At 43.7% G+C, this 22,222-nt stretch overlaps 1 protein-coding gene across 1 annotated transcript in view; it reads right to left on the reverse strand.

The window, feature by feature from the left end:
- Positions 1–22,222, reverse strand: part of FRMPD4 (FERM and PDZ domain containing 4) — a 182,926-nt gene that overhangs the window by 94,342 nt on the left and 66,362 nt on the right. Inside the window, exons 2-3 of the mRNA XM_060002885.1 lie at positions 6,023–6,183; positions 1,380–1,482 (exon numbers count right to left, since the gene is read on the reverse strand). Coding sequence (XP_059858868.1) covers positions 1,380–1,482; positions 6,023–6,183 — 264 coding nt within the window. The remainder of the gene's footprint in view (positions 1–1,379; positions 1,483–6,022; positions 6,184–22,222) is intronic.

Below are 22,222 nucleotides of genomic sequence, written 5' to 3' on the forward strand. Positions count from 1 at the left end.
CACCCACACGCATCTCAAGAGAGAAGTGGTTCCAGTGGGTCACACTGCAGCTCCCTCCCAAGGGCACAAAATGCGGCATCGCTCCTGACCCTTGTGTTCCTGGTCCCCAGGAAGAATGGCGGTGAGTGCCCCCGGGTGCCCAACACGAGGCGCAGGGCCCGCTCCCATGTAGGAACTTCCTTTAGAGATTTGGACGCCCCAATGAGGACAGGCACTTTGCCAGCCAGCTGCGAGGGCTCCACTCTCTGGAGCCTACACTAAAGTAGGGTGACCAGGCCCACCATCTGGGGGCAGAGGGCCGTCTCAGGATGTGGGCCCTTCCCTGCTAAAACTGGGACGGTCGGTTACCCTAGAAGTAGGCCTTCTCTATTTCTATTTCTCTGTCTTCTCACCCTTGTCCCAGTTCTTCCCAGGAGGTGTGACCATCCAGCACTTCAGTGTAAAGCAGAAGCTGAACTAGGCTTGGGAAAGCAACTTTCTCCAGAAAACCCCAGAAATACTCTACTTTTTGCCTTTCTCAGGGTACAGAGGTACCTTTTGTTATGAGAGAGCATAAATGTTCGAAGATCCCCTTCTCGGTGTGAAGTGTTCTGAGAGCCTTAACTTCTGATTCCATCTCGCCTCAAAAGATCCATTTATAAAAGACAGATGCCACGCAAGCCAGTCAGTATCCCCCAGTGCCCGCAGCATGAGGGGGTCCACGCATCCAACAGACACAGCTTCATCGGGAAAACTTCTAAAGACCCCTTTTGTCCTAAATTCACCATGGGAGTATAACTCTGGTGGGCTTCGAAGAAGATTCTTGACCAATATTTTAACATCACATAAAATACATTTCTGGCGCCCCCGTAAGAATATCACATAACAAATGATGTACATCTACACTGAAACTAAACCAATAAACCAAGCACATTTTCAAAACTGTCCTACTTTTGACCTAATGATCCTTTTTCCTTTGTTGAAGATTTCAAAATTCAGTAATGAATCAGTCAAGCATGAAAAATCGGTGAACTGTATGTTTGTGTATCCATGGGATTATGTTTAGAAAAGTATTGCATGCTGATCTCCTTGATTATGGAATATCAACGTGTTAGTAATTTTGGAAGGAAACCAAAATGCAGCCCTTGGATGGAGCAATGGAAATAGGACTGTTTCATTCAGCCTATGTACGCCGAATGTTAACAGAGTGGGCAAGTACGTGTCTCTGCTTACTTAGCCTGGTTTTTTACATTAGAGGGCAGTGCCAACAGCATTTTCAAGATGAACGTGTCAGCTGGTGTTTCTGCCCCGAAGAGGCCCATGGGAAGCGCTTCCTCCGTGGGGTGAGGTCTCAGAGCTGCACAGCCACCGGACGGGGCCCCAGTGAGTGAGTCGCCTACCTGACCAGGTCGATGACCCGTTCCCTCGGCGCGGCACTAACCGGCTCATCGTTGATCATTACAATCTGATCTCCCGGGATCAGCTTGCCTTCGGAGGGGCCACCTGGAGACAAATGAGAGTGAAGAGCAGGTGAGAAGACAGACCACTGGTCATCCATCCATCTGTAGCCTCCTCTCCCTGTCATGATTCCTTGTGAGCAATGGGTGCTCTCAGCAAAAACAAAACCCACCCAGAGAATGGGTGTTCTCTCCATCGTCCTTCTCCACACTAGACAGAACCGGGAAGGGGCAAGCTTTGCAGAAGCTCCTGGGGCCCAGGCTGCACCCTGGCCAATGACATCAGAAGCTCCGGAGGTAGGACTCAGGTATCAACATTCCTCTCAAACTTCTCAGGTAAGGCTGAGACTGGCAATGCTTCCCATACTTTAACAGGCTTATGAATCAATCACCCGGGACCCTGTTGCCCTGCAGACCGATTCTGTAGGTGAGGAGGGGTGCGGGGTGACATAATGTATGTCTCACAAGATCCCAGGGGCTGCTGAGGCTGCCAGCCAGCTGACCACACCCTGAGTATCGGGACCCTTAGAAGAAGGTATTCCCCCGACAGGTAGCCAGTCAGTTGACCCCCGGCAGCCAGAGTTGCGACCACCTGAGCACACCTGGATTTGAACACAGTTGCATTTACTTACTCTGTACAACCAGGGAAATGGCACTCTGTGGTGGCCCGTAAGGCAGCTGAACACGAGGGTGCTAGGAAGGGCTTGTAGGATTGGGTCTTAACTTACATGCTTGGGGAGGAGGGTTCAAGAAAGTGGGGCTTTGCTCTCAGCAAGCGGGGGTAATTCTATCATGAGCATTTTAATAATTCTTGCCTAAAAGGTGGGAGGAAGGAAGCTGGCATTGGTAAAGAAGCAGCAGTCCCCTGTGTCAGCTAGGAGATGAGGGCGTTTGGTCATTTCTGTGGTTTGGACTGTGCTGGGATGTTTGTGGCGGGGCTCACGTGTGACCACAGAGGACTCATGTTTTTGTCTTGATCCGTCACAGCCTCTTCCAAATGTTTTTCCAAGGAGGAGGTAGAGAACGAATATTTGTTGAGCATTTATTGTGTACCAGGCAACAGGCTAAGTGTTCTAACTAGTAACCTCTCTAAATGCTATAATCCTTTGCATATAATGACATACCTGAGGCTCACAAAGGGGAAAGAATTGCCTGGAAGGGTTGAACTGGATGTCAGCTTAGGTCTGTGGACACTTCCAAGTTCAAGGTGGCCAACATCTCTTTTGAACTTGCTCCTATAACTCAAAAACTGGTCACTGCCAGGTCTCCTGACACATAAAGACACAGCTGCATGAAGCACACATCTGTATTAAATAAGACCTAAAAACAAATGCTTCGATAATATGGATTATCTTCACGTGTCTAATGGAATTACTCCCCAATACTGATCTGGTGCTATATGGTACTGGGATTTTAATTTTATTTCCAGAGGTCTATCTGGATACTAGGCACAGCTGAAATGTTATCTTTCAAATATTATCACTTTTACTTCATTTAGTAATTGAAACGAACACTTCACAGCCAGAATATGGAACTCATATTCATTTCAAGATGAGGGAACTCTAAACACCTTCAGTGTTTGCACACATAAGGAATTCTGACAATCACCTGAGGGAGTTTTGATGACGATTGGATTACATATGAGCAATGACTCAAATTCAGTCAAAGAAATGGTTAGACGTCAGATGCTGGTCAAATACAGAAAAAAGTCTGAACTGTTTGGAGAGTGATGTTAACTAGTCCTCTGATGAGAAAACCATGTGCAGATGAACAGGGTTTCGTCTTACATTTGACCTATGCTTCTGATCAAATGGAAATACTCTCGTTTGAGCAAGAATTATGGGAGGAAGCAACACACAGTTCCTTCCAGAACATGAAACAGGGGCACACTTCAGAGAACGCTCATGCCCTTTACTCTGAAAGCTGGCTTGTCTACTATAGAAAAATCTGGTCTTACCATTGGAATCACTTATCATTGGAATCACTCAGTAGAGTCATTTTATGATAGACACAGTTTATGTGACCAGCATTTTCACTCATAAACATGACTGAAAACAGTGCTCTTTGACCTTAGTTTGCACTTTTTCTATTCTTCTCAAAATTGTCGAACAGTAGGTGAGAGAGTCTGACTCTGAGGAAAGTTGAGGGCAAGGAAGGGAAAAGGATGAAGGAATAATAAGGCGATAAATACAAGAAAGCGAAAAACCAGACCCAAATCTCCAGTTGGCTCTGGGGAGGACATGCACTTTGGAGAATCCCATAACCAGAGATGTTAAAGTGTCCCACTGTTACAAAACTGCACGCTAAATGGGACACCATTTAGGAAAAAAATATGTGTATGCACACATATACATATATATACATGTAATACATTATATGCACACATACACATATACATACATGTAATACATTATATGTATATGAGATACATACTATATGCAAATGTATGCACAAAACTGTCTACTATATATATGCTCTCTCTATATATGTTAATAATGGTTAACTCTCGGTAGTAGAAACTCAGGTGATTTTTTAAAAAACTCTATACTGTCTACATTGTTTCCTTTTTTCAGGAAAGCATATGGATTATTTCATTATTATAAAAAACAACAAATCTCTTTTATTTTTGAGAATAAAATTCTCAGTTGTATTGAGTTCAACAACTATGATCTATAGCTAATGAAATAAAAAGCTCAGCAGACAAAGTAAGAAGTTGTGTGGTGAGGCAGCGGTAGGAGTGAACAGGGAACTTACGCTTTCCTGCACAAGCCTAAAGGCGTTGACTGTATTTGCAGTGCTTGCCCTCGGGCAGAGTGTGTCAAAATGAGGAAAAATGGAATCAACTTTAATAATCTATACTAGCTCACTAGTTGGCTTTCATTTCCCTTAACTGACAGACTCAACTAACCAAATATTTTAGAGTTTAATAATAATAATAATAATAATAATAATAATATACATTCCTGGACTAAGTATGTACCTGGCACCCTTCCAATGCATTTCATTCCCTCCCTTAGCCCTAGAAGGTAGACACTATGATCCTCATTATCCAAAGGATATAGAGAAGTTACATCAAACTGAAATGTAGGGGAGTTATCACGGAAGCTAAAAAAAACCTAATAAGGAGCAGAGGCAGGATTCAAGTCCATCAAACCCAGGGGGTCTGACGCCATAGTCTGCGCTCTTGACTACAGCGTTTTACTTTTGAACTCTGTTACTGATTTGCAAAATCCCGGAGAAAGACAGCATAGAAGATACTTTCCTTTTGTCTGAAAAGAAATCCAGTACAAGTCCATTAAAATAAGTATATAAATACATATAATAAATAAACATTAGAGCACTGTTTCTGGAAGGCACAGGGGCCCACATCAGGCAACGGCATCACAGTCCACTACATTCAGCTGCGCTGATGGTGGAACATCTATATACTGAGAATGACTGAGAACAAGTACGTTAATTATCTGACCGTGTGGTAGAATTTAAGAGATGTGCCACACACTGTATCAGGCAGCATTTACTGTATAACAAGACACCCCCAAAACCCAGTAGGGTTTCCTCTCATGCTTATGGGTCTTTCGAATGACTGTGGATTGGCTGATCAAGGGCAGGCTGGGCTGGGCAGTTGTGCTGTACACCGAAGGTCAGCCTGTACTTAGCTCTAGGCTGCAGGCTGGTTGCCCCACGTGTTCATTTTGGGGCTCGGGCTGTGAAGGGGTAATAGCCACTTCAGGGAAACTCCTCTTATGGCCGTGGCAGAAACCCAAGAAACGAGCTCAACTCCACAAGCATATTACAAGCCTTTGCTTATGTCATCTTTGCTAACATGCCATTGGCCAAAGTCAGTCACCTGGTCCAGCCCAACAGCAATGGGGTGGCGAAATACATTCTGCCTCTAGTGGAAAGGGAGGGGAGCACACCTCTGTAAAAGAATCCAACCACCCCAATGATCTAAATCAGGGGTTTCCAACCCCCGGGCTGCAGACTGGTACCGGTCGGCGGCCTGTTAGGAACCGGGCCACACAGTAGGAGGTGAGTGGCGGGCTAGCGAGTGGAGCTTCATCTGCCGCTCCCCACTGCTCCCCATCGCTTGCATTACCGCCTGAAGCATGGCTTACATGACTGCCTGAACCATGCCCCCGCCCCGTCCGTGGAAAAACGGCCTTCCAGGAAACCAGTCCCTGGTGCCAAAAAGGTTGGGGACCGCTGATCTAAATCCTAGAGAAACTTAAACACAACCTTCTGCTTTTTCACTAAGGAGTTTGTCGGGAGCTTACTGAAAACAGCACCGTGCCTGCCGCTTAACGTGTGCATTCAGACATTAAGAAGTGGGTCATTTCCATGGTTACAAATGATGGATCAGTGTTTTCCTAAGTCTGGCGATATGATGGATTAGGAAGTTTAAAACCTCATTTGCAGAGCCATTTCTGTCCCTCTGGTGGTCTGGCTCTATCCAGGTGATGGGAAAACTCAATTAGACTCCACAGCCTGAAACAGAGCAGTATGAAGCTTGTGAAACGGAACAGCGGTCATGCTGGCAGGGGGTGGGGGATGGTCCCAGAGACCGAGCCTTGGGGCTGCGTGCTTACCTGGTGTTACTGAGCGGACGACCACTGGCTTTTCACTCCCTGCCACGAAACCAAACCCCAGCACAGGGTCCCTCCTCATCTCCACCCTCCGAGGAGCCGGAGGGATGATCTGGCAGCTCTCCAACCGAGGGTCGTCAAATGGGATTGCCTGTGTCATGTGACTGTGGGAAAAGCACATAGGAGAGAAACTCGGCATCAGTGTACGTGTTTGGCAACGGCCCGGCGACCGCATCCTCTCTAGTTGTAAAACCTTCTCTTCTCTGTTTGGTAGAGAGTGGGGAAGATGTGGGGAGGCCCACTGTCATGCTTCTCACATGGCTGCCTTCTTCCTTGAAAACTCTAGGCCCACTTTCGCTTGAGGCCTTTGTACTGGCTGTTCCCCCAACCTGAAATGCTTGTCCTGCAGATGTGTGTATGGCCCACCCTCACCTCTCTCAAGTCTTTGCTCAAATGTGAGCTTCTGAAAGAGGACTATCCTGGCCACACGCTTTAAAATCGCAGCCTTGCCTCCCCACAGCCAGATCCCTTCACCCTCTTCTACTTTTTTTTTCCCCCCATAGAACTAATCACTTGCTAACGAGCTGTGGAACCTACTTATTTTGATGCGTATTTTCATTGTTCTGCTCTCCATACTAGGAGGTAAGCTCTGTGATGGCAAGGAATTTTGTTTCATTCACTGATGTATCCCAGGTGCCTAGAACAGTGCCTGGCACGTAGTGGATTCTCAATAAATAATTGAATTAAATAGAGAAAAAGATATTTCTTTGTGGAAAACTATCAAATTATAACTGATGTGCTGAGAAAGAACCTCAGAGGGTTCTGGACATTTAGTGGGTAATGCATACGGCTTTTGGCTCCAGTGAAATTGAAGTGATGGGGATCGTTTTGGTGGCAACAGGTTATCCTGGTGTCAAATACAGTCCCCGTTTCCAAAGAAGTTGAAGAACTAACTCTTGGCATTTCTGTTCCAGAGAGACTTTCAAATGATTTAAATGAATCTTTTTGTTAACACTTAAACTTCGGAAGTCTTATCGATAATCCAAACTTGAAAAATGTACAGCATTCAAAAATTTTCAAAATGCTTCCACGAATAGCTCATTTGATCCACAAAACAACCTTGAGAATGAAGGAGCGGAGCAGGTATTATTATCTGCATTTTGCCAAGGAGGAAACTGAGATCAAAACAGTGGCTTATTGTTACTCAGGGCCCATGGTTGGTATGCCAGAGAGTTGGGTTGAAAACCAACTTCGGTGACTCTTAATGAAGTCTTCACTCATGCACATCATCCAGGCAGACTTCTTTGGGGGAAGAGTTATTAGTTTGAACACTAGAAATCTCCTTAAATATGTAAGCCAAGATTATTTCAATGACACGGCCTTAATTCAATTTTTTTCCCACTAATCTTCTTCAATAAGTAAAAGAAGATCATTTAAAAATACCTTGAAAGATGCTACTCCATATGCCATCTGGACAACATATTGTTCAAATGTAATGAAGAAGGACAGAGAAGGAGGAATCCTATTGTCCTCCAGTGTAATGAGTAAGAGTTAAGAAAAATCATTGAAAACCCGCTAAATCTGTCCTTTTGGCATATATCGCTGGATAGGAAAATAAAAGTTTAAAATCCCTTTGAAACAGAAAGGAAGGAAATGTCTTTTAGATTTAGCAGTTTGTGATCTGGAACACTAGGAAAAAGAGAAGTGTTAGTTGCTAAGGAACCCGTTGTGTGCCACGTGCTGACACTCATCTGTTACCTTATTTCATCTTCACAGCCGCTGAGATAGACGGAGTTTGACCCCGCCCACCTCCTCTTTGTAAATGCCCAGAGAGGAAGAATAACTGGGCCAAGGTCAAACGCTTCTCAGGTGTAAGCCAGGTGCGATTCACACCAGGTCTTCTGATTCTCTGTCACGTGCTTGACCAGCTACATAATTTGCAAGGACAGTACAAAATGAGAATGCAGGGGCCCTCCTTCCAACATGATTAAGAACTTCAAGACGGCAGAAGGTGAAACCCAGCCCAGGGCCTTCTGTGACTGCATGGGTCACAAGCCCGTGAAGCTGGCCTTGGTAGGGTGCTATCCCCAATGTCTCACCACCATTCTAGAAACATCCAGGTTCAGAGTGGTGGTGTTATAGGGCCAAAGGGGCAGGGGCTGTCTTCTGTGAAATTGTAGACGTTTGTCTGGACCCAGAGATTAGACATGGCTACCATGGTGGCGCACGCACTTGGGACGAAGGGAGGTGGGCAGAAGGTCACATGGAGAGGCCTGGCAGTCTGAAGGAAAGAATTCAAAACCCTGATTAAACCAGCAGAACCTATGTAGGGTGAGCCCCAGCGTCCAGGGTAGGAGCTGCAGATGGGGCCCTGGGCGGGAGGGACTGAGACACAGGGAACAGGTGGGGAAGTCAGGGCTGGGAACTAGGACACCAGGAGGACCTCTCATACTCCTACAGCGGGCCCTGCTGGGCGGAACTTGACCTTCCACATTGATTTCTCACAGGCCTAAAACAGGCCCGGCTGTGTATGCCTGAGAGAGAGTGGGGCTACCTGGGGGGTCGTGGACACTGCTCTGTTCTCTTGTCTCCTCTGTAAGACGGCTCCATCTCAGAGTGTAACAGAGAAGAACAAACTGACTCCATGTTGGATCTATTCCTTCAGCTCTAACCCTTGTGCTCTGTTGTCTGTGCTTAGTCATGCTGCCTCTGCACCTTTGTAAAAGAATGCTGCCTACAGCCTGAAATATACAGGATAGCCCATTCTCAAGGCTCTGACCTTTAAAGGTACAACACTTTCCCATTTACATACAGATTAAAAGTTGCAGAACAGAAAACAACAAATGTCTTGTTGGAGGTTTATAGGAACATTGTGACCAGACCAATATAAGAACAAAGGATTCTCACACCAAGAAGTTTGCAATAACCAGACGCACCCCCTCCGCCCTTCGTACAAAAGAATTCTAACTCGAGTAAGATAGTTCTTTGGGACAGTAGTCCACCATCTCCTCGGTCTGCTGGCTTTCCAGATAAAGTCGCTATTCCTTGCCCCAACAACTCCTCTCTTGATCTACTGGCCTGTCGTGTGGTGAGCAGTGCGAGCTTGGACTCGGTAACAAGAGTGTGCTGTACTCTAGCTACATTTGGAAATGAGTCTCTCCTTTTATTCCCCAGAGGGAACAAAGGAAAAAAGGGAGGGGAAATCCACATTTTTTTGGCCCTGAGCTCTGAGTTTGCACCAGAATCCACAGAAGGCATTCTGAATGATGAAGGTTGTAGAGGTGACGTGACTTGCTAATGGTAGTAGGAACTGCATTACAGAGAATCAAACTCTGGCTGGCATAACTCTCAATTCCACCTGTAGAGCCGGACTAGGGAAGATGAGTCCCCATGCTGCTGCCAGTACTGTGAAAAGCTTCTAGTAGTGGTTCCCAAACTTTACTGCATATTAGAATCACCTGGAGAGCTTTAAAAAGCCCTAATGCCCAGGTTTCATCCCAGACCAATCACATGAGACTATCTAGGGGTGGAAGCCAGGATCAATTTTTTTTTAATTAATTTATTTACTTTAGGCTGCATTGGGTCTTCGTTGCTGCGTGCGGGCTTTCTCTAGTTGTGACAAGCCAGGGTTTCTCACTGTGGTGGCTTCTCTTGTTGCAGAGCATAGGCTCTAGGAGTGAGGGCTTCAGTAGTTGTGTCACGCGGGCTTCTGTAGTTGTGGCTCGTGGGCTCTAGAGCACAGGCTCAGTAGTTGTGGCGCACGGGCTTAGTTGCTCCGCGGCATGTGGGATCTTCCTGGACCAGGGCTCAAACCCGTGTCCCCTGCATTGGTAGGCGGATTCTTAACCACTGCGCCACCAGGGAGGCCCCTGGATCAATTTTTTAAAAAGACTTCCCAGGTGATTCCAAAGTGCAGCAATGTTTGGGGATCATTCACCTGCCCAGGGAAGGGTGTGTTCTAGTGCCTTCTGGACAATAGGAAAAGGGGACTTGACTGATGTCCCTGACTACCTCCCCTAGCATCCATTGCAAATGTAAGTTAAAATATTCAAAGCATCTCTAGATAGATTATCCTCTTTCCACTACATGATAAAGTAATGGTCTCCAATTTTTAATTCATCATTCACTTAATGAGTATTACAATATTATTTTATTAATACCTGATATTTATTAAACACTAACTTCATGCTAAGCCTTTTCTGAGATGCTTTCCATATGTTAGTTCATTTAATTCTCCATAACAACTCTATAATGCATTCATTTATTCATTTAGTCAACAAATGTTTATTGAATCCCCACTGGCTTCTCAGTTCTGGGGGTACAACAGGAACGAAAGCAGAATAAAAAAATAAAATATTCACTCCAGTGTGCAGACACAGGGAATAACCTAAGAAATTGGTAAAACATATGGCATATCAGGTCATTTTAAGTACTAAGGAGAAATACAATGCAGGGAGGAAGGCTGGAGAGCTGCCAGGCGAGGGTACTGTGAGATCATGCTAGGGGTCAGGAAATGTCTGGGGGGGAGGGGCATTTCGGCAGTGCAAAGGTCCTGTGGTGAGCTATGCCTGTGAGATCATGCCTAAGGGACGGCCGGGCAGCTGGTGGTGGGGGGAGGGTGGAGACAGTGAGGGGAGTGGTAAAGAAGTGATGATGGGCTGAAGATGACACAGGCTCTTAGAAGGACTTTGTGTTTTGTTGTGAGTGAAACAGGAAGCTGTTTGAAGGTTCTGAGTGGAGAAGTGATGTGATAGCTGCCATACTGAGAACAGACAGGAGGGAGCACGGGTAAGCAGGGACGGCATTTCAGGGCCCACTGCATCAATCCTGACAAAATATCATGGTGGCTTGGACCAGGGTGAGGGCAGATATGGCAAGAAATCATTGGGCTTTTAACGTATTTGGAAGCCACTCTGACAGAGCAGGGGTAGGACTCCTACTCTGGAACCTTCTTCCTGCACACACAGGACGGTCCCAGGGAGATGGACCTTTAAGCACATTATCTAATGCAAGTCCCATGTCTCGATGGATCCAAATCGCAGGAGACATTTTCTCTGGAGCTAATGCTTCACGGTTTGTACAGGAAACACACAAATGCCCAGGTATGGGGCCAACACGAGAACTGGTGTGGTAGTCTGGAATGAGACTGTGGAGCCAGACTCTCTGGGTTCGAATCCTGGTCCCACCACTTCCCAGCAGTGTGATGTGGACAAATAACTTCATCATCCTGCACCTCAGTTTCCTCATCTGCAAAGTGGTGATAATAATGGAAACAACCTCATAAGATCATTGTGAAAATTAAATGAATGAATAAAATGTCAAGCAGGTAGCAAACTCTCTGGCATGTAAGAAGCACTCAAAAAGCATTAGCTGTTATTTTCATCTCTTGAGGGCAATGAACAGAAAGGCATATGTTTCAGACATTATGAACCCATTCAACCGTAAAATATGAAGACAAACTCAACGTTTCAATTGCCTATAGCCCACTCTCGGTGAGATGCCTCACAAATCCCAGGTAAGCTCTGAGACTTCAATCTGAAGAATCACGTCAAATTCAATGACACAGGAAACGCAAATATATATTGATACGCAAGAGGCAAAACAGTACCAGAATACAGAAGAATAAAATCTAGGCTTCTCTAGTGACTGAATCACGGGTAGTAAGTTTTCCTCCGCCATGTTTCAAAGACTATTAAGTGACCTTGGAGTCTAGGGCTGGGGAATGAGTCCGGGTCATGGGGCAAGTGAGAAGCACTAAATCCCTTTTAGGGAGTGAGACCCAGGAGCAGGCCCCTTCACCTCAGGTGCTGCCGTCCTCTGTGTCAACAGAGAATCTGCCCTTGGTCCATATCACTTTCCCACCCCAACAAGGTTTGAGACTTACAAGCACGTGCGTATGATGTGTTCGCTGCCTGTTCTAGTATTTTCTTTTTTGTTTATGGTTTTTTAATTCTTTTTGTTTTGCTTGCACTTTGAGGATAACCTTCCAATGGCATTATCATATTCTTGCTAAACAGGTTATATTTTCAGAATACATTATCTAAAAATAATCAATCCCTGTCTCTTTTCCAGTAAGAAAGGATCCACACTAAAATGTTCCCCCATGAAACATCATTCTGTTCTTTGTGTTAGGCAAGTACCTTTTGGCTCTCTCCTTGCAATATTTTTGATGAACATTTGAGTACTTTTATAATGAGCTGAAAAAGCAACATTTTTTTACCTGCTGAACATGCTTCAGTGAATTCTGATGCTGAGCCTTGAAGAATACAGCTGATGAGCTACACAAACTTTCAGCCCCTGCCCCAACCTTCTCCAACAAACACACACAGATCGGCCAGAAATCTCTGACCTAAAAATCCAGAGTGCATTAATTGAGATGGAAGATGTGTCCATTGAGATCGAATGAGCAATCTTGCTATTTCTGAAAGATTCATTTCAAAAGGAATGATGGGAATCCTGCTGCCTAACTCCCCACGACAAAAAGAAAGGGCTTTCTTTGAACTCTGGGAGGCTTTCTTCCTCAGCAGAAATAAAAGACTGATACATCCAATGTATCACAAAGAATTACTTTGACTAGTAAAATGTGTCCTGTAAGAAAACGTAAAGTAATTTCAGTTTACCATGCACTCATTAGAGCCAGTGAGGTCCTTTTTTGGAATATGTGCTGAGTAGAAAGATTCTGGAAGGAAGAACCAAATTTAGAAGCCATTCCCTTTGGTGTAGAGTTAAAGAATCTAGGAAGATGGTAGCAGGCGGGACCCCTGGGTAGTTAAGACTGGAATGAAAAGGAGTATAAATAAACATACATGCCTCAGTTCTGCTTGAGAACGTCATTGTTGGTGTGACCTTTCAGGGATGGGCAGCTGTGATTCCATGAGAGCATTAAGCATCAATATATAATATTCTCATCTTGGTAGCCCTGGTGTGGGTCGCAGACTGAGTTATCTTCATTTGCTCCCCAGGATGTGATTTGCCACTGGACGCCACACTGCTTTTCAGTGCCTTCCCACTGGACACAGTACGTACTTCTCCACCCCTTGACTCTGCTAACATCTCGTTGCCCAAAGCATGTGACATGGCTGAGGCCAGATGTGACAAGCAAAACACACTTGTTTAGCTGGGCACGAGCTCTTGCTTTTCTCTTGTCACCATGAGAAGACCTTCCCAAGGCAGCTGCCACCCTTTCAGCTTGGGCTCTGGAACGGACACATGTAGAACAGACCAGAGCTGGCAACTCAGTGAGGAGCCAAGTGGAGCAGAGCTGTCCAGCACCTCAACCTAGATGAGCCAGCTGAACGATGGGTAACAAATGATGATTGTTGCATGACACTGAATTTGGGGGATGTTTGTTATGCACCAAAAGCTCACTCATACAATCTGTAATTAGTGTTTTCAGTAGTACTTAAAAACCCTGAAATGCCACATCCCCAAAGGATTCTCTCTACCACCCCTATTCTCTACACCATTTATGGCTAAATGTGCTACATTTTACAAAAACACTATCGACACTTCCAGAGGAAACTTCTCCCCTTATTATCCCAGTTGACATGGCAGCCACAGGCACCTCATGATCTATTCTTCATGACTTTCTCATATCTCTGAACTGGACTTAGGTAGTCGTGGCTCCTAAGCCAACAATTCACAAGCCCTATTGTGGCCTGTGAGGGGGCTTTATAAGGCTCTGGACTTCCCTGGTGGCGCAGTGGTTAAGAATCCACCTGCCAACGCAGGGGACACGGGTTTGAGCCCTGGGCCGAGAAGATCCCACATGCCGCGGAGCAACTAAGCCCGTGCGCCACAACTACTGAGCCTGCGCTCTAGAGCCCACGAACCACAACTACTGAGCCCGCGTGCCACAACTACTGAAGCCCGCGTGCCTAGAGCCTGTGCTCCGCAACAAGAGAAGCCACGGCAATGAGAAGCCCCCGCACCGCAACGAAGAGTAGCCCGTGCTCGCAGCAGCTAGAGAAAGCCCACGCACAGCAACGAAGACCCAACGCAGCCAAAAATAAATAAATTTATTTAAAAAGAAAGAAAGAAAGAAAGACAGACTCTGAGCAAAAGTGCTGCGCAAGGCAAACTGGAGTTCCCCAGAATAAGAATGTAAGTAGGAAGGAAAAGAAAGCAGAAGTGTGAATCACTGAGCTTGATAGGTCACAACTGACAGGGACTATGAGGTAGATTAGAAACCCCGAGATCGGTTTCAAGCAAGTCAAAATTACGATGATGTGTGCGGCAAAATAACATATTGAAAAGAATTTTTGCTTTGTTCTCATTGAGTTTCTTCCTCTCCCAGGTCTAGTAAGGTAGGCTTCGTTCAGTCCCTTGCCTCAGGGAAGATGCATTTACCAGGGCCCAGAGAAAAAGCTGATGGCAGAAAGCCTCTCTCCTGACTTGTTTCGTGAAACTCTGAGCAACTTGGCTTAGGAGTCAAGGGCAGAGGACCCCTGTGAGGTGGCAGCAAGTTCAGGAGAGAGAGCTTGGTGGTAAGTCTAGCAAAGCACCAAGATGCATAGGCTGAGCCTAAAGAAATGGCAAAGTCAGTGAACTTCAGGGGACCATGCAGGCTCAGACGCCGGTATCTTCGGACTGAAAAACACAAAGGCCTGTTTGAATTTCTGTTCTGCAGATATTCCGGGGACTTCTGAATATTCGACATGATTATATTCCAATTGCCAAACAGCAGAAATGTAATACGATGACACTCACACACGAGTTTAAGGGTAGGATTTACATTGGCTCTGTGAGAAAACAGAAACTATGAGTAAACGGCGTCTTTGAAGGAAAGGAGAAAGGGTAGTTGGAAGAGAAGAGATGCCACTGGAGAGAAATCATACTGTGGAGTGACGTCACGCAAGGAGATCCAGGAAGTCCTGCTAATGAGGGTCCTGAAGCTTCTCTGAATCTGGAACTACCTCCTAGAGCTGCTTCCCATGAGGCTAGGAGGCTCAGCCACGCGGCATTTGCATCCTCATATGTCCATGAGATTCCATCTCTCTTAGGATCTACAGTATGTATTTTTATACTCAACTCCCCCCTTCCCCCTCCCCGCTCCTTTTTTTTTTTTTTAACAAATCCCAGCAAGCCTCTGTCCTTTAGGATCAAAAGAGCCCAACCAAATCTCACCACTGAAGATGAGTTAAATTTAATATAAACATAGATAACTGGACATGATGTGTTTCCAGGTCACACAACACAGTGAGTCTCAGGCTTTTTGCCTTCGTGAATATGCAGATTATGGGTTCAGAGGAACTTGACCTTCACTAATCAATTCCACAGGCCACTGTCAGTCAATTTCCACAACATGTCAGGAGCATTTAAAGATTAAGAACTGTTTAGTCAAGCTTGGAAACATACATAGTACTTAAAAAGCCAAGATAATCCAGAATGCTTAAACTTAGAAACTGCAAAATGTTTGGAGGAATCTTGTTAGAGAATTTTAGGAGGACTTGAAAGAACTGGAATTTTTCCTTAATGGGTAGACTAAATATGAAAATTTTCAGTTCTTTTCAAATTAATATATAGATTTAATGCCATCTAATAAAGATATACCAACAGTCCTTTTAAAGAATCCAACAAAGAGAATTCTAAATTTTATATGATAATATAAAAGAACACTCTGAACAAGAACAACACTCTGGTTGTCGAGCCCTACAAGATACTGAGATACCGGGACAAACATAGAAAAGTATAAAATGATGGAGTAGCAGCTGTGACTACAACAAAACAAGGTTCCACGGTAAATTTAGAGATGAATGACCGCTTGAAAGAATTCAATGCAAGCTTTGGCACCAAAGAAAGTGAAGTGCTTTAGCATGTCAACAACACGGCTGCTTTTGAAACAAAACCATTAAAGTACATTAGAGTGACTATGAAAATCTTTTGTCCTACACAGGGGTTGTTGGCTACCTGGTAACAATGAACTAAAAGTGTCGTCTCTTCAGAGTAAAGGAGATATTACAATAATGAATGAGAAAGTAACTTATTTTGTAAAAGAAACTTGGATTGTGGTAAGAATATTGGGAAACAGATGTTTGGAAATGATTCTACCATTCTGTGCTTGTTTTACTGAAAATTATGCAAATCTTTATCTATCAAAACAGCAGTCTTTGAAAACTTGAAAGTGAATTTTTCTAACCTGTTTTAAAAAACCTGCAAATAAAGCATTTCAGCGAACTGTGGACTCATTCGTTAAATATGATAAATGGCAACATCTTCCATTTGGTTTGTGAGAACAGTTGAAGGACATCAAGGAATATGGAAACTCTCCAGCTGAATTTCAACAAAATCCCTTGCATGGATGGAATTGAAAAACAGTATTTCCTGATCTAATAAGCAAGTTGGTGAATCACTTTGTCCATTTGCCTCTTCATATGTTTCTGCAGTTCCCTTTTTCTCCAACGACGATGACTGAAACCAAGTAAAGAAATAAGATGAACTTGCAACCAGACCTTCAAGATTTATCCATGAAGTGGTAAACCAAGATGCTCAAAAATAAATCAGCACCCTCAATAACTCTGCTGTCATTTAAAATATCATAATTGTTAATGCAGCAGTGATAGCAAAGCTGTTTACAAGTGATTAAAATGTATATTTCACCTTCAACTCATTTTAACACCTATTCTTTACAGCCACATATGTTTTATATATATACAGTATGAATAAATGAATATATATTAAGGGGGCACGTGTTTAAAACTTTTTTACTAATAGGCATACAAAAGCACCAAATGTGGACATTTCTGTTCTGTATGATCTAGGGGGCTCCTGACTCATGGTGTGGGCCCAAGGATGCTTTATATACTCAAACATGATGGACAGAGTTGCTGATATCACAAAGCTCAACACAACTCTTGAAAAGTCCAGCTTTCACATTCAGAAATATTCAGTGGCATTTTCAGAAACCTAAAAGTGAAGTTAGCGTGCTGCTTATGGGAAATGGTGCCTTTCCATCCTGCTTATCTGATCCTACCCCAGCCACCAAGATGAGACAGTGGCCCCAGGTTTGAGTGACTAAGGGACACACAAATTGATGGTTCTTACATGTGCTCTTGCTTTGGGCTCCACTAGATTGAACCCTCTGGGGTTTGGAAATCCAACCACCACAAATCTAAGATTTCATGGATACCTGTTGCTTACAGAGCATAAAGTACTGCATGGCTGGGCAGACTTTTTCTTCTTGACTGATTACCCTTTTTTTTTTTTGGACCTATAGGAAAATATATTTTTGAACAAAAGACTTGATAACGATGAGCAAAGCCTTTCTCAAACATGTTAAAATCATCACTTTAGGTCTGAGAGTTTTTCTCCATCAAATTGGATTCTACGCATATTTTAGTGCAGTACTTGGAGGGGGGAGGGGTGAAGACAAAGGAGGTGTCCTCCCCATCCCAAGGGGCTGTTGTATATCCCTGTGACCTACGCATATTCTTTGAAAATTTATATTATAATTTTATACTTAGAAAGTGAAAACAATCCCATGGTTCTTATAAATTCAAACTGTAAGAGTGTGTGTTACAGAAACCCTGATGTAAGATAATATTTTAAAACATGAATTGATCTTTATAAAAGAGGTATTTTTAGAGAGACGATTAGGCGCACTTTATAAATTTCATGATCTTCTAATCTTTACACAAAAGATTTCAAAAAGTGATTAAGTGGTAAGGGCTCACTTTGACGACTAAGAACTTCTGATGGAAGTTAAATGGCATTGGTAAGGAAATCACAGTATCAAAGGTTTAAGATAACAGTCCTGTGTTAATTAAAAACTTGTGATCTCTTAATCTTTTCTTCATTAAAATAATTATTCCTACCCCCTACCTAGAGTATTTAGTTTTCTTAGACACAAAACTACATAACTGGGCTTCCCTGGTGGCGCAGAGGTTGGGAGTCCGCCTGCTGATGCAGGAGACGCGGGTTCGAGCCCCGGCCCGGGAAGATCCCACATGCCGCGGAGCGGCTGGGCCCGTGAGCCATGGCCGCTGAGCCTGCGCGTCCGGAGCCTGTGCTCCGCAACGGGAGAGGCCACAACAGTGAGAGGCCCGCGTACCGCAAGAACAAAAAACAAACAAAAAAAACTACATAACTGCCCAAGGTTACACATCTTTTCTGTTTTGGGTTGGTTTTGTTTGCTTATGTTTCCCTTGTTCTAAGCCCCATAACAAGAGAACTGAACCTCACTTCCACACCCCCTAGATCCACGCCTGGCTCCTTTTCTACGTGTCCTGTGCGCTGGGAGCTTTGATCCTGTGGGTGGCAACATGTGGGCCCGCTGCCCTCTGGCTTCCATTGGGTTCAACCAATGAGAGGTGCTGGCAGGGGAATGTGAGGTGAGGAGGAGAAAGAGATCAGAGTATTTCATCCCCCTCCTCCGTCCTTGGTTTGGTGCAGGTCTGAAGTGACTTCACCCACTCTGATTACTGTTGCAGTCACATCAGGCCCCTTGCACGGCTCCAAGGCTCAGCATGCTCCACGCCAGGCCCCTTGAGCCTAGTGGTGCTAACGGGTCCCAGCTGCTGCTAGGCCCTGGGTGCCTTCATGGGACTTGTTGGTTTCCTTGTCTGAGCCCACACTCATCCATTTCCTGCCAGAGCCAGGTACCGTGCCTCTCTCTTCCATGAAGCAACCTTGTAAGTCCCAGGAAACAAACCCTGCCCCTTGGACGGCACAGATGGAGTCTCCTTGAGCTGGCCTCCAGCGAAAAATATAATTCTAGCTTCTTTTCTGATTCTTAGCCAAGACATAATAAATACGTCTGCTTTGAGAGCAGCATTGAGATCAATTATCCAACTAATATTTACTTATAATGCATCAACCATACTTAAATTTACACCAATGGTTCTCAAAAACAAACAAAAACAACAAAAACCCTCCCCAAAATACCTATGAAAAAAACATTTCTTTCCGAATGAAACATATTTTCCACATATAAACCTTTAAAGACAGTGAAGACTTTGAATTCATGTACTGACCACTGTGGAATCCATTTCTATTTGCCTAATTTAAATGAGATGCGAACTCTTTTTATCTTAATTGAGGCATGCTTTCTTTGTCTCTCTGTCAAAGTATTCTTAGTAAACTTTTATCTTTGGTTGACATTACATACAGTCAAATTTGCAAGAAGAGAATATCACTGAATTTGAGAGCTGGATGAGATCTTGGCTAATGCTTTTATGTTTTAGAAGAGTTGATATGCTCATTTGAAGATTTCGTGTACCATTTTCTTTCAAGTTGGCAGAAACTGAGTTTTCAAATTCAGTCAAAATCAGTCCCTTTTGTTATTTATGGTGGATCAAATGTATCGACCATTTATTCAACAACTATTTAATAAAAGCTTTCTATCTGCCTGGTGCCCAGGATGTGGCTATGTTTTAGATCAACAAGCTTATATTATAGTTCAGGTATCGGCAAACAATAGCCCATGAGCCAAATGTGATCTCTGCCTGCTTTTGTAAATAACGTTTTATTGGAACACAGCCACACCCATTTATTTATGCACTGCAGCTGTTTCCATGCTATAATGACAGAGTTCAGTACTTATGACAGAGACTGGCCCACAAAGTCTAAAATATTTACTATCTGGTCCTTTTCAGAAAAAAATTGTTAACCCCTCTTCTAATGGAAGGACTGATACAATAAAAATCAAATAAACATGAACTATTTCACATATTGTCACGGGCTGGTAGTTTTTATGAAGAAAAATACAGCAGGATAGAGAGTAAAAGAGGGAGTGGATTGTTTTAACAAGATGGGAGTGGAGGCCTCTCTAAGGAGGCTATTTTTGAGATCTGAATTAAGTGAGAAACTAAGCTGGGGGGATACCTATGAGAAAAACATCCCAGGCAGAATAAACAGATGTATAACGACTTGAGAGAGGAGTCTCTAGGCCATTGTTTTAATCACGCACTCGTTCCTTTATTCAAGGAAGCTTTAGTGAGCATCAGTTTACTGTGAAGTTCTCCTTGGTTCTATGCCTTCAGAGAAATCCCCTACCCTCAAAGAAACTCCAAACCCCTAAGAGGCGCCAGATATATAAACATCTGAGTATAACAGATTGCTAGAGGCAAACGTGATGGAAGGGTTCACCCCATACTGTTAGGGTACAAACCGTGGGGGTCATCAGTCTAACCCAAGGGCAGTGAATGGGGACCAGGAAAGACTTCACACACAAGATGCCTATGACGTGAGTCTAGAGATGTGAAGCGGTAACTACCAAAGAGAAGGGAGTTATACTCCAGTCCAAGGGAAGAGTAAGCAAAGCCATAGAGGCATAAAAGAAACTGGTGTTGGGACAACTGTAAGTGCTGCTTGTTGGGTAATGGGGCAGAGTGTTTAGGAGAGAGCACAGTATCGAGGAGAAAGGAGGTTAGAGAGGAAAACTACTAGCCGAGTTGGAATGCTGTCCAATATCAGCCATACACCCTTTATGTACACAAGAGCACATCCTTCCTGGAAAGGTCAGAGGCTCTAAAATCTATCACACGATTAGGATCTAGTATGCAATGAGTTGAGGGAATAAAAATCCTGAAATTCTCTCCATATTCTAGAAGACGAAGAGTAGGATATCTTAGAGAATAAGGTAAACATAGTCCTTAAATATTAACTTGAACCCACATATTATTAATTTTATTTATGAATCAGACTATTATTCATTTTGAAGGTTATAGTTCAAAGGACCACAGAGTTTAAATCAGAACCCAGACTGATAAATTTTTCCAGTCATGCTTTCAGTTTTAGCAAATGAGATACAATAAATCAAGGATCTATTAGGGCTTGTATAAATTAACATCCAAAATAGATTCCACTAATTCATGATCAAATGTATCCTTCAAGGACTCAGTAATATTTGTCAATACCACCACTGAAAACCATTTCAACTAGTCTTTCATCCAGTTCATCTACTCAGAGAGATTTCTGTCTGTGTCAGATGATGAATTTAGCGCCTGCAAGATGCTTATTGACTGTGCCTTGTGAATCTAATTGTAGGATCTAAAAGGGCAAAATGTTTGTCAGTTTCCTTAAAGCTGCAAAATCCCTACAGCTAGGCTGGTAATCAATTACACTAATTGAGTTCAATTCAATGTGTTTAAGAGATGACTTTTATGTTAATGACACTCTAATGTGTCAGAGGCAATAACAGTCAAGTCACATCCTTGGGTTGACTGAGATGCTGAGCAGAGCCTGTAGCTCTCAATCTCGCCTCTCACCATCATCAACTCTAGATATGCATTATTTCCAAGAACACTCAACCTTAGATTGAGATTTACTGCTGATTAAAAATTTAAAAGACTGGTAATCTAGGCAGGTAGCCACATAATAAACATTCGGAATCATATGCTCTGTTTGGCAATAATCAATATGAACAGTGTGAGATCTGGGTGAGCGTAAGTTAATGGGAACTGAATTCGAGAGAAGGCTATAGAGTACTTCAAATACCACTAGGGAAATTTCTGGAGAATTCATTGGTACAACCACATTAGAAAACAATTTAGCAGTAAGCCCAAGCTTTTTTATTCTCAACCCTGACTTTGGAGCTATTGGGTATGACCCAGGCGCATGGATCTTCAGATCATGTCAGTGGTCCTTCCATGACATTTGTTAGGTAGTCCTGTGGTTTCAAGAGAGCACTCCAGCTAGGCTAGAAGTGCTGGTGAGCAAGTTCAACCTCAGGGAAAAGCGCTGGGAGGAAACCAGAGTATTTCATTGCTCAGACCCCATTCAAGCAGGGAAGCCCTTCCATTTCAGTAGGTGGAAGACAACAGTCACTGAGAGTAGAATGATCATTATCTTCCAAGATAATCAATTTCCCACCACCTGTCTCCATTTGGAAACAAAAACATTAAAGTTAAAATAATTAAAGAAAGTGTAACAATGTTCTGATATTTTCCATGATATCTACTTTGATGCTATTTACTTAAAAATATTTTAGTTTTTGGACCCAACTAAGATGATAACCTGAATCATACTTTAAAATCTAATATTACACAGGAATCTGTGTTTTTAAAAGGCACTCCAGGTGATTCTGGTGCACGGCTTAGGATTACACTTTGAAAAGCCCTGGCTTGGGGCTTCCCTGGTGGCGCAGTGGTTGAGAACCCGCCTGCCAATGCAGGGGACAAGGGTTTGAGCCCTGGTCCGGAAGATCCCACATGCTGCAGAGCAGCTAAGCCCATGCGCCACAACTACTGAGCCTGTGCTCTAGAG

This window comes from Delphinus delphis, chromosome X, assembly GCF_949987515.2.
Source record: "Delphinus delphis chromosome X, mDelDel1.2, whole genome shotgun sequence".
Lineage (NCBI taxonomy): Eukaryota > Metazoa > Chordata > Mammalia > Artiodactyla > Delphinidae > Delphinus > Delphinus delphis.